This window comes from Eschrichtius robustus, chromosome 10 (assembly GCF_028021215.1).
Source record: "Eschrichtius robustus isolate mEscRob2 chromosome 10, mEscRob2.pri, whole genome shotgun sequence".
Lineage (NCBI taxonomy): Eukaryota > Metazoa > Chordata > Mammalia > Artiodactyla > Eschrichtiidae > Eschrichtius > Eschrichtius robustus.
Window position 1 is genome coordinate 65261658 of NC_090833.1, and position 12871 is coordinate 65274528.

General features: G+C 37.0%; 1 protein-coding gene across 9 annotated transcripts in view; it reads left to right on the forward strand.

Annotated features, from left to right (window-relative positions):
• CCDC171 (coiled-coil domain containing 171) overlaps positions 1 to 12871 on the forward strand; it is a 365291-nt gene that overhangs the window by 29768 nt on the left and 322652 nt on the right. For 7 of the 9 annotated variants that reach the window (XM_068551775.1, XM_068551774.1, XM_068551781.1 and 4 more), the window contains 3 exons: positions 5339 to 5513; positions 10038 to 10228; positions 12656 to 12784. In XM_068551775.1, the coding sequence (XP_068407876.1) occupies positions 5339 to 5513; positions 10038 to 10228; positions 12656 to 12784 (495 nt within the window). The remainder of the gene's footprint in view (positions 1 to 5338; positions 5514 to 10037; positions 10229 to 12655; positions 12785 to 12871) is intronic. The other 2 variants (XM_068551778.1, XM_068551780.1) reach the window with 2 other exon arrangements.

Sequence of the window (12871 nt, forward strand, 5' to 3'; positions counted from 1 at the left end):
CAGCATTTTCCTTGGTGGAGTGACCGCATTTCATTCTTGAAAAGTTTGATTCCTTAATGGTGCCACCTCTATTGGATCTCTGTAGATATGGATATACTGACAATCATACCGTTGAATCCGCAGGTTTCCATGGTCTCCTCTGCCTCACTATCCCCTTGGTAATCAGGATCAGTCACCCCAGCCAGTCTTGGTAATCAGGACTCTGGTAACATCATCTTTCTTTGCCTTTTGTTTCACTGGTACAAGGAGCCCAAAACTAGCCTAGAGGTAGTCTCAGCTTCTGATATAATGGATTCAAAAAAAATTTCTTTTACTGCGGTAAAAATATATAACATTTACAATTTTAACCATTTTAAGTGTACAATTCAGTTATATTTATATTCACAGCACTGTGCAACCATCGCCAGTATCTATTTTCAAAAATTTTTATCATCCCAAACAGAAACTGTACCTGTTAAGCAAAAACTCCCCCATCCTCCTTCCCTCTTCCCCCACCCCACCCCTGCTAACCTCTAATCTACTTTATATTTCTATGCCTTTGCATATTCTAGATAGATACCTTATATAAGTGGCACCGTAGAATATTTGTCCTTTTGTGTTTGTTTTGTTTCATTTGGCATAATGTTTCCAAAGTTAATCCATGTTGCAGTATGTATCAAAGTGGATCATTTTTGTGTCACCTGGTGGAAGTATTCACCCTTTGTAAATTAAGATCTCTTCTAAAATATCAAAGCCCAAAGTTGCATGTTTAGGTGGGTTGGGGGGAACCCGGTGAGTGGGTTGGTAGATGGTAAGGTTATTAGAGGCTATGTTAATAGAGAGAGGCCACTCCCACTTCCATCCTTTACTTCCTGGATCTGTGTGTGCGAGATACAGTAAATGCTAGTCTCCAGTTCAGAGCTTGTACCTTGCGCATTGGGAAAGGCTCGGGGGAAGTATACAGTATATACTTGTGGCGGTGCCTCAAGGAGTCAGGGAGTCTGGGAACTGATGGGAGGGTATGACTTCATATGTTAGAGACTTAAGTAAGGATTCTGCTCACCAGACTTGGAGTTTTTCTGTTGGTTTGGTTTTTTTTGTTTGTTTTTGTTGTTGTTGTTTAGCTCAAATAATGCTTTAGAATCGCTTCTCCAATATGGTGGCCATTAGCCACATGTGTCTTTTGAGCACTTGAAATGTGACTAGTCTGAATTAAGATGTGCTACAAATACACGCTGGATTTCAAAAACTTGGTACAAAAAGGTGTAAAATATCTAAAAAAAGTAAAATAGCTCACTAATAATTTTTCATGTTGATTTTATGTTGAAATAATGATAATCTTGGACATATTGGGTTAAATAAAATATTAAAATTAGTTTCACATATTTATTTTTACTTTTCAAAATATTGCTACTAGAAAATTTAAAATTACACAAAATTTAAAATTTCTTGCATTATATATCTACTGCATAGCACTGCTTTAGAAGGTTGCCCATCTCTTTAATTCCTGGGTACACGAGGATCAATTAGATACCACCACACATACCTGGAGGTCAACTGCTATGATTACTGTTGTGCTCCCCCGGTCCATTATAGCAACTGTGCTCACCCTGTCTCTACTGGTTAATTGCTACCACCTGGCCTTTGCTGCTCTGGAATTTCACCATTTTGATTGAGATCGGCGAGTCCATCTCAATTATGACATATCCCACCATTATCTTCACCGTCTACTATTATCTCTGGTATATAGAGGTTAGCCGCTAGAGCTTTCTAAGGGTGCTTTTGCTGGCCAGTGTATTTTAGAGCACTTTAATTAGGAAAATAATGTCCTTTGGGCTCTCAAAGAGGATGCAGTTGGGGAAAGGGGAGGTTTTGGTTTGCTCATAATAAAAGCACTCCCATCTTCTTTTATTTTATTTTATTTTATTTTTAAAATATTTATTTATTTATTTGGCTGCGCCGGGTCTTAATTGCGGCACACAGGATCTTCATGGCCGCGTGCTGGATCTTCGTTGAGGTATGCGGGATATTTTTTTTTTAAAATTAGTTAATTAATTAATTAATTTTTATTTTTGGCTGTGTTGGGTCTTTGTTGCTGTGCGCGGGCTTTCGGTAGTTGTGGTGAGCGGGGGCTACTCTTCGTTGCGGTGCGTGGGCTTCTCATTGTCGCGGCTTCTCTTGCTGTGGAGCCGGGCTCTGGGCACGCAGGCTTCAGTAGTTGTGGCACGTGGGCTCAGTAGTTGTGGTGCACGGGCTTAGTTGCTCCGCGGCATGTGGGATCTTCCTGGGCCAGGGCTCGAACCCGTGTCCCCTGCATTGGCAGGCGGATTCTTAACCACTGCGCCACCAGGGAAGCCCCCATGCGGGATCTTTAGTTGCAGCATGCGGGCTCTTTTAGTTGCAGCATGTGGGATCTAGTTCCCTGATCAGGGATCGAACCCAGGCCCCTTGCATTGGGAGTGTAGAGTCTTAGCCACTGGACCACCAGGGAAGCCCCCACTCCCATCTTCTTAAGTCTGCATATTATATCAGGAAAGTACTGGCATTTTGACTTTATTAAGTGATGCAGGCTGATGTTGAATTCAATTTACAGTCACCCATTCCAAGCAAACTGTTACAGCTAGCTTATTAAATCCAAATCAAGCCTATATATGTTCTGCGGGTTCCTTCTATTACAAGATTAGCAAGATTTTGCAGTCCTTTAGCTATAGAAGCTATCTTCTCCCAGAGAAGACTGCTTTTCTCCCCCTGTGGCTTACTGAGGTCTGGGTCTATCGATGGCGACAAAGAGGTGAAGGTGGGTCTTGCGAATCCTGTTGCAAGACAGCTATTTCAGTTGTGGTCCTCGCTAATTCTTTAAGCAAGGGAAGGTCAAGTACCTCAGACAGGGAGAAGAGACTGCTGTTGTTGGGAGAAGGGGTGTTTAGAGGAGATTGGAAGTTTACAGTTTTCAGGATTGTCTAATTCCAAAAGTCCTCATCCATCTCCTTCCTTTCTACTTAACGCCCAGCTGATACATACCATCTTAACGTTAGAAACTTGGTGAGGCTCTTTATTCAACTTGTATTTTAATTCTGCGTTCCCCATAATTAGATTTTCCATCTGGTCTTTAGCCTTGTCTGCCATGGGGCTATGAGAAATAAGAGGTTCTTTAAAGTCAACGTAGAAACTCTCTGGCTTTCTGACTGTCTTGAGCTGAGATTCTAGAGCCCTGGGATTACCTTTGCATTTTTGTAAATTTTCTAGCATAGTTAGATTTAGCCTTCCCATGCCATGGGTCTTGTAGTAAACAAAACTGCCGTGTTGGTCAAGTGCAGTTGCTACTTCATTTCCCAAAGGCTTGAACTCAACTGGCACTTTATTTTAAACAATTGCACATGATAATTTAAATAATTGTGCTCCCACTGGAGGCCATGGATCACTGCAAAAGTATCCCATCTCTACCTGCAAAAAGGTCTTCATTGTATTTAAGCTCATATAGGTTTACCACAGAATATCAGAAACCCATCTTGAGGCTATTTCTGATACCAAGAGTAATATCATTTGGTGTCCAAATGGAATTTATTACACAAGTACGAAAAGAGGTAAAAAGACAAATAGGGGATGTTAAGGCAACCCAGAGGGTAGCAACATTAGGAAGTTGCTTCCATTCCTAAGGTTGAAAAAAGCTAGCCATCCAGAAGGATTTGCAGCCACAGGGAAGACAGATGCTGCTCAGGGTAGATCTAGAGAGGGACAAATACCCTGGCTTCTCCTTTCCTGTCCTCACGTGTACCACAAGTGCCTCTCATTGATCCAAACTCCCAAGAAGCCAGTGGGCAGGGAAGTCTGGCACATGTAGTTCCTAGAATATGGAGTAGAGCTGGAGAAGGATGGGGGTGGTGGTGGTGTCTGAGGGCATACAGGTAAATGACTGGCAGAGCTGGGAATGCCCAAATGTTAGCAACTTTATTCCTGGGCAGGGAGGGATGGCGTGATTCTGAAATAAACGGAGTTATCTTGAAGATGTAATAAAGGTTTTATGTTTTTTTCCATTAGCTTATTAAAAGATATTTGTAAATTCTTATTTTGTGAGTATAAGTGTGCTGAAGACATTTACTTTTCTAACATTTTTAAAAATGGAAATTTTTTTTTTTTATATGTTAAAAAGAGTGTAACTCCTGCTGCACTCTACATATTAGCTGCTACTTATGGTAATTTCTGATGTTGCCCTTTAGAAATCCTTTTTGTCTTTTCTTATTTGGTAATTGGACCATCTATTTCTAGCCTGATACAGTAGCTTGATGCTTTCCCATATGATACCTTCCTAGCATTCTCTCTCATCCATCATTTCTTTCTCTCCCTCCAGCAATAAGTAATTTTGCTTTTCTTTGAACTATCATAACATTTTTACCTCTTTCGTAAAACTAATCCCTTATGACTTTCTATAGCATTTCATTACTTGAGATCAGGGGCTCTATAATGTTTGTTTTTATATCTTTCACTGTACTTGACATGTAGCAAGTATTTAATATCATTTACTGAATCATTGATTAGATCATAGAATTTCAGAGTGGGAAGGGACTTTATAAATCATCTGGTTCTAACTCTCTGACCTGTCTCCTGTCACACTACTTCATGGAAGGATATTAGATAAATTAAATCTAGTTATTAACTATCTAGTTATCTAAATAGTAGATAAATTAGATATTCGTTCATTAAAATCCCTGTAAAACAGGCACTTTTATTACTTTATGCTCTATGAGTAATGTCATAATCCAGAGAAATAATATAGACAATATTTACCAAATTTTGATACTATTTGCTGCTTTTTTTAAGGCATTTTATTTTATTTTATTTTTATTTTTATTTATTTTTTTGGCCGCACTGTGTGGCATGTGGGACCTTAGCTCCCTGACCAGGGTTCGAACCTGCGCCCCCTGCATTGGGAGCGCAGAGTCTTAACCACTGGACCACCAGGGAAGTCCACCATTTGCTTCTTGATATCAATTAGGAGGAGAGGGGAGAATGAATTTTTAAGTTCTTACTATATGTCATGCATTTTTTTCACTTCTTAGGTATGACTTTTTCTGATTAAAACCTGTGATTTCTCTTTACTTTTAATAAGAGGTGCATATAAGAATTAAAAAAATTTTTTTCTCTAGTGGATTCTCTAAAATAAGAAAATTAATGAATGTTATTTGGTGAGTAAGGCTAGTGCTTCTTTTCCAGTCTTTTAGAAAGTATAAACGTGTAAATTCTTGTCTTATAAATATTATAGAAACAAATTTCTCTAAGAAATTTAAGTGTTTGGGTGCATGATCTCATAATCTTGGAGACATTTTTATATTGGTTCATGATATCAGAAGTCTGTTTTTAGCTGGCAAGCTACGAGAGCCAGATTGCCAAGCTACGATCCGAGGTTGAAAAAGGAGAGGCAGTGCGACAAAGTCTGGAATATGACCTGGCTGTTGCTAGAAAGGAAGCTGGACTCGGAAGGCGGGCTGCTGAAGAAAGATTAACTGAGGCACATAGGATCCAAGAAAAACTCTGTGGTAAAACTATTCCAATTTCTTTCCATGTTTGGGGTTGTAACGTCATTGTATATCATTGCTCCCTGTTGTGTATGCATTCCATATAGGATCAGAGGTAGGGTTTTGATTTCTTTGACTGACCTTTGATGGACAGACTTTGCTGTGTGTGTATGTCTTCTGGCAATTGTGTGAACATTCATTTACTTTACCTTACATTATTTTTTTTGTACAAGTATAGAAAAATGGGTTCAAAATTCTGTTAATCACTTTTTAGAGCACTTGTTCCATGAATAATCAGCAGAATCACATAGAGATTTAAAAAAAATTCATAGGCCTCCTATCACATGTAATCTGAAACAGAATCTCTAGCTTGAGAAAATCTGTATGTTCAAGAAGCACTGCAGGTGATTTGTTGATTAGCTAGGTGTAGGAACCACAGAGTATAATATATATAAAGAAGTGTGCCTAGATAAGTGTATGACTTATATAACCAGCACCCGGGTCATGAAATGGAAAATTACCAGAAGTCCTCCACATAGATAACTGCTATCCTGATTTTTAATAGCAATAATTAATTTTGCCTCTTTTTTGTACTTTATATGAAAGGAATCATATAGTATGTACTCTTTTGTATCTGGCTTCTTTTCTTCAACATTGTGCTTGTGAGTTCATTCCTATTGTCATATGAACTTCATATTGATGTTTAGTATTATATAGTGTGAACATACCACACTTATATTCATCCATTTCTATTGGTAGTGGGTAGTGTCTGGTTTTTGTTTATTAAGAATAATGTTGCCCTGAACATTCTTGTACTCAGCAGGTTTTAATGAAGAGAACACTGAACGTGAATTCTGAAGATTTAGATTTAGGTCCTGATTCTGCCACTTACTGATACTTGAACCTGGATTGTTTTAAGGATGAAATGAGAAAATAAAAGTGCTTTGTTAACTGCATGGGGCCAAGCGAATGTCAAGTTATAATATTATAAAGGTTACGATCCCTAGTCTTGGCCTGGCCATTGGTCAAAAATACTTCTGATTACCTTTGGCATTTAATTACTAAACTACTATCTGGAACTTAGGATTATAAGACTTGAAAGGCACTAGATGTACAAGTTAATGACTTTTATTTAATTATGAGGAAGTTGAAGTCCAGGGAAGATGGGAAGTTACTTGCCCATAGTCAAATGATTTCAAGACACTTTACAGAGGAAGATAGAAGAATGGCCACTAATCACATGAAAAATGCTTACCCTCATTTGTCATCAGAGAAATGCAAACTAAAACCACAGTGACTGTCACTGCATACCCATCCTATGGCTCTCGTTGAAATGACTGTCAATACCAAATGTTAGTTAGGATGTAGAGGAACTGGAACTCTTATACTTTGTTAGTGAGAAAGTGAAATGGTACAACTACTTTGGAAAAAAACTTGGCAATTTCTTTTAAAATAAACATATATTTATCCAGTGACCCAGAAGTTTCAGTCTTTGGTAGTTCCTCTGAGAAACATTTGTCCACAAAAGACTTGTATAAGAATTTCATAGCAGCTCTATTCATAACAGCCCCAAATTGGAGAAAAACCCCAAATGTCCATTGACAGAAGAATGAAGAAACAATTTTTGTATATTCATTCAATGAAATATTACTAAGCAATAAAAATGAACCAACTACTGATACATTCGATAACATGAGTGAATCTCAAAAACATTATGCTGAGTGAAACTTTACACAGAAGAGGACTTCCTGTATGATTCCATTATATGAAATTCTAGGACAGAAAAAACTAGTCGTTGGTGAAAAAAAAATCAGAACAGCGGTTACCCCTAGGATGGGTTGGCAGTGAGGACTGACTAGGAAAAGTAGGGGGAAACTTTTCCGATTGAAGGAAATTTTCTGTATTTTGATAGGGGTTTTGGTTACATGAGTGTATGCATTTGTCAAGTCTCTTTGAATGGAGCACTTAAGATTTGTCCATTTCACTATATGTAAATTTTACCTGCAAAAAAATTGAATTCTATATTATTGATATGAATGCTTAATTATTCAGCAGTGAAATGTACTTTTATTTGCAACTTGTTTTGAAATGCATAAAAAAGTATGGTCTGATGGATGAAAAAAATGAGTGGATGCATGGATAGATGGATGAATGTGTGGTAAAGAAAATACGTATGGCAAAATGTTAACAATCATAGAGTCTAGTCTGGGGTTTACAGGTGTTCATTTTACAATACTTTAAACTTTAGATAGATGATAAAATATTGAGGGTAGAATAAAAAACAACCTGATGGAGTTATGGGATATTAAAAGAGATAATCTCATAATGATTGAGAGAGGAGACAAGATAAGAGAGAAAAGTTTGGAAGCTGGAAAATGAATGGATGAGGGACAACTGACTTAGCAGACCTGAGACGTCAGAATCCTAAGCCAGGGGTTGGGAAAGCTGGCACACAACTTGTTAGATGATCAAAGGCTTATGAACGGGAAGCACCAGCTACCTTTGGAATTAGGAATTGGAATAGCAGAAGTAAGATAAAGAGGGTTAGATGAAATCTGTTTGCTCTAGAGGCACTTAGGTTCTTAGATCCCCTTCCCAAGAGTATGATATTCTGGGATTGCTCCCACTTCCTAGTGTAATTCGGGGGGCTTAATATCTGGAGATGATAAAATACAGGGTCTCCAGACTAGCAAAAACAGGAAGATAACATACTCAATGTTAAATATTGAGGAACTATTCCTTCCAGCTTCCTTTTTTCTATTGACTTTCCCAAAAGCTAGCACTGAGATTTCTACACTTCATGTGGGAGCTTGGAAAACTCTTCCATGGGTCATCTGACCAAGCCAAGAGGAAAAACCTAATGATACTGATGTTGGGGATTTCCTAATAAATGGCCTACTTTTATCAGACCACAGTTATCAAGTTTCATCCTGAAGCGCAGAATCTAGGTAGTGGTTATGTGGATGTATAAAAGGTGTTGTCACCCTTATAGTTACACTTAATTGGGAGCAGGCAGCCAAGAATTAGCAGATACTTGTGGAAAGCCTCTAAAATGGAGAGAAAAAAATATTTTGGAAGAATCAGAAACTCTGCAATGAGAAGATTTAACAAATAAGCATTATTAATATCCTCAGAGCTGAAAAAGAATATATTCCATCCATGATGCAAGAACCAGGTGGTATTAAAAAAAAGAAAGCTCTTAGAAATTAAAAATGTGCAATCAGAAATGAAAAATATCAGTAGAAGCATTGGAAGATGAAGATGGAAGAAATATCCCAAAATTAGAGTAAAAAAGACAAAGGTGGAAAAATAGGAGAGAAAAGGCAAGAAACTTTGAGGGCCAATCTGAATAATAGGTAATATTGAAAGAAAGAGATAAGAAAAAAAACAGAGAGGGATAAATGATCAATGAAATTACTTAAAAAAAATCTCAGAGCTGAAGGATATGAGTTGCCAGATTGAAAGAGTCCACAGAATATTCACCATAGTGGAAAAAAATAGACCCATGTGAAGGCATAGCATTATGAAATTCCAGAAAAATAGAGACCAAAAAAAGATCCTAAAGCTTTCAAAGAGAAAAGAAAAGGAAAGGGAAGAAAAACAAGCCAGATGCAAAGGAACAGGAATCAAAATGGCCTCAAACTTTTTACCTGCGATACAGGATACTAAACCATACAATAATGTCTTGTAGAGAGAGTAACTGGATGGGAGGGAGACTTTTTGTACCTTTGATAATAACTTCTGTATTTTGAACATACGATCCATTCAAAACACAAATATAATTTAAAGATAATACTACCAACTGGCTTTTTTTTTTGGTTTGTTTAACAAGTACGTTTGTACATATTTCCTCATTTTTATCTTTACAACAACTTTATTCCCACTGAGGGTTAAAGAGTCAGGGAGGTTTAATCAGGTGGTAGGTGATGCAGCCAGACCTGGAAGCCTTTCATCACTTCTTTCTAGGTGCTGAGACAGAACAGCAGCCATAGTGAGTTGGGAAGTGATGGTTATTGTTGAGGTAATACTAGGATGAGAGGTGAATCGAGCCTGACTTTGGGGGAGTAAAGAGCTATAGTTCTAGGGTTCCCAACCTCAATTTTGTGACAGTATCAAGTGTAAGATATGCCACAACTAACTTGTTGCCAAGTCAAAAATCAAAATTTGTAATCTATCAAGTCTTTTTAAAAAGTAGCCCTATTATATGTCAGTTAAAATTTTTTTTGGTTTATTTTCTTGAATAGGAGAAAAAGCATTTGAGTTGTAGCTGGTGCATCTAAACTTGGGCGTGCCTCTAGGAATATGTCATAACCATTTCACAGCAAAATCACCTCTGTCTGGAGGGGAAGAAGAGATTGAGAAATTGTAGAATAGATTGGTTTTGGGACAGGAGCTTTTCAAGAGTTCACTGGTATGAAGTGGTTAAATGTTTTGTCTTAATATCATGCTGTAAATGAAATCAGCTCCAATGCCTAGGTTTCTGAACTCCTACCGTTTTAATTTATGGTTGTAAATATACCTATTATTCTTTTATATTTTTAATAGCTCAGAATGCAGAACTTCAGGGAAAGGCAAGTGAGATGGAGAAAGCATTCCAGACTTCCCAGCAGAAATGGAAAGAAGAATGCAGAAGATTTGAATGTGATTTGGAGGAAAGAGACAATATAATTCAAAACTGCAATCAAAAATATGATTTACTTATGAAAGAAAAAAGCAGACTAGAGAAAACTGTACAGGTAAAATATTTTATGAAGGAATTTTTCTATATTTAATATTCATTGATATGTATTATACATTATTTGAAGTTATTTTTGGAAAGGAAAATACCAGAAAGCAAGAAAATCTAATTTCTTCCCCACCCCCCTAACTCCCTTCCTTTCTCCCTCTCTTCTTTCCTTTTTAGGGGCATTTTTGCAGGTCTATTTTTTATATGGTTTAGCAATATATTAATATATATATGTTTCTTTTGTGAAAACAGTTTGAGATATCTGATCAAAAAAACTCACTTATATGGGCATACTGTAAGAAGATAAGAACCCACAACCCTTTTGGTCCAGCAACATGAAAATTTGTAATTTTAGAAATGTAGGCCCCAGATTTTGACCTGAATATGCAATAAATATAGAAAAATTTTTATGTATCTGCTGTAAACTTCATTATCTGTGTAGAGTACATTCTATATAGGCACGGTATATAAATATTTGATGACCTTTTATTGAAATTATTGTGAGCTATTTATTCTCCCATGTTTTGTTCCTTTTTAGTCTCTAAAGTAAAAGTATGGTTTAATGTTGAAGTTGCCACCCACTTAAAAGATAGATTTTGAATTGTCTGTATTTGCCACTTTTTGGAAGTACCAATTTAAATTTAAAAATACATGATAGGGCTTCCCTGGTGGTGCAGTGGTCAAGAATCCGCCTGCCAATTCAGGGGACACAGATTCGAGCCCTGGTCCAGGAAGATCCCACATGCTGCGGAGCAACTAAGCCCGCGTGCCGCAACTACTGAGACTGCACTCTAGAGCCCGTGAGCCACAACTACTGAAGCCCATGTGCCTAGAGCCCGTGCTCCGCAATAAGAGAAGCCACCGCAATGAGAAGCCTGCGCACCACAACGAAGAGTAGCCCCCACTCACTGCAACTAGAGAGAGCCCGTGTGTAGCAACAAAGACCCAACTCAGCCAAAAATAAATAAATAAATAAATTTATTTACAAAATTACATGATAAAAATGCTCTACATTTACCACTGGTGTAAATGGCTTTTCAGAATATTGGAAATAAATCTTCACTAAAAATAATTTTACAAAAGCATTTGTTAAATGTAAAAGTTTCAGCACAAAGGTTCCCTGACATTGTCAGCATATCTTCTTTTGATTTCCTGCATGTCAACAGTCACAGTTTTCTCTTCTCTTTATTGTAATACTCCTAGACCCTGGAACAGTGCCTGGCATCTACAAGGGCTCCATTAGTATTTGAATGGGGGGAGTTTAGGTGGAACCTGGAACTACAAGTCCCTGAACTGCTTTGTATAAACTTCTCCACATGAAATGTCTAGAGCTATGGGGAAAGAAGGTAATGGTGGCAGCATTCCTTATAGTCAATCAGCCTGCATCTCAAGATCTCTTATAGATCTTGATGTGATCTTGATCACCTATTTGGTAGGACAACTTTGCTTTGATTTTATACAATTGGCTTTGAACTAATCTGCACAGAGACCTTTGGGGGTGAAGAGGAGTCACTGTTTTGCCCTAAGGGGAAAAAGCCTCAAGGCTCCTCCTGTTGGCTTTCCATTAGTGCAAGTTGGGAGGGCAGTCTTTATTATGCAGAACCATGCTACAGTTTATAAGGACACAGGAGGCTTTCCCTCTCTCTCATATAAACCACAGACTCTTTCTCCTTGTGTTAATGCAGACTTAGTTTTAAACCCTATAGTTTAGAAAATTGGGCTTCTTGGGCAACCTGCATTTTATACTTCTAAGATTTTGAACCAGATTAGATCTTGTAAATGTAGTACAACTAAGAAAACCCCAGAAGAAAAACCTCTTGCAAATATTGTTTATCTGTAGAACTAGAAATTAGTTAATAGTCTAAACCTTAAATAAATTTTTTTGACTTTTCAAATTTTTAACACTCTAGAGTTTCCTTATACTGATTTGTTGCACAAAACTCCTCCTTCTCCCCTTTTGTAAATATGGTGTTCTTTGTCAGATTTATATATAAATTATCAGGGATAATCCAAATAGTCTTTCTATAGCTAATTAGAGCTTTCCATATTATCTCCTTTACATATAGATTACACATATGCCAAACAATCTACTTTGTTTTGTCTCTATCATATGATGCATTTTGTTCAATCCCCTGCAGTTAAATTTTTTGGAAAAGTTGGGTTAAATATCTATATCTATTTATATCTATCAATATATAGATATATATATATGAAACGTTGCTTAAATTAAATGGGTAACCATAGCTTCTTATTCACATATACATTCTGATGATCAAAATATAATTATTCTATTAATTAATGATTTTAACATAAATTATAATGAGTTTTAACAGTCTGTATAGGTAAGGAGAGCCCTTTGTATATTTAAATTGTGGATGAAGGAAGAAAGATAACTTTTATTGATCTAATACTAAAACAAGATTTTATTCACATAAAGGAAGCGCTGGAAAAACATCAGGAGAAGAATGAGATGGAGTCTCATATCAGGGAGACAGCATTGGAGGAGTTTAGATTACAAGCAGAACAATGGGAAGCAGAAAGAAGAGAGTTACAATTTATAGTACAGGTATTTAAAAAATAATAATACATATGTCTTTTTAATGCTTATGAAATTAAAAATTACATTAGTGTGATAATTGACTCACTTACTCTA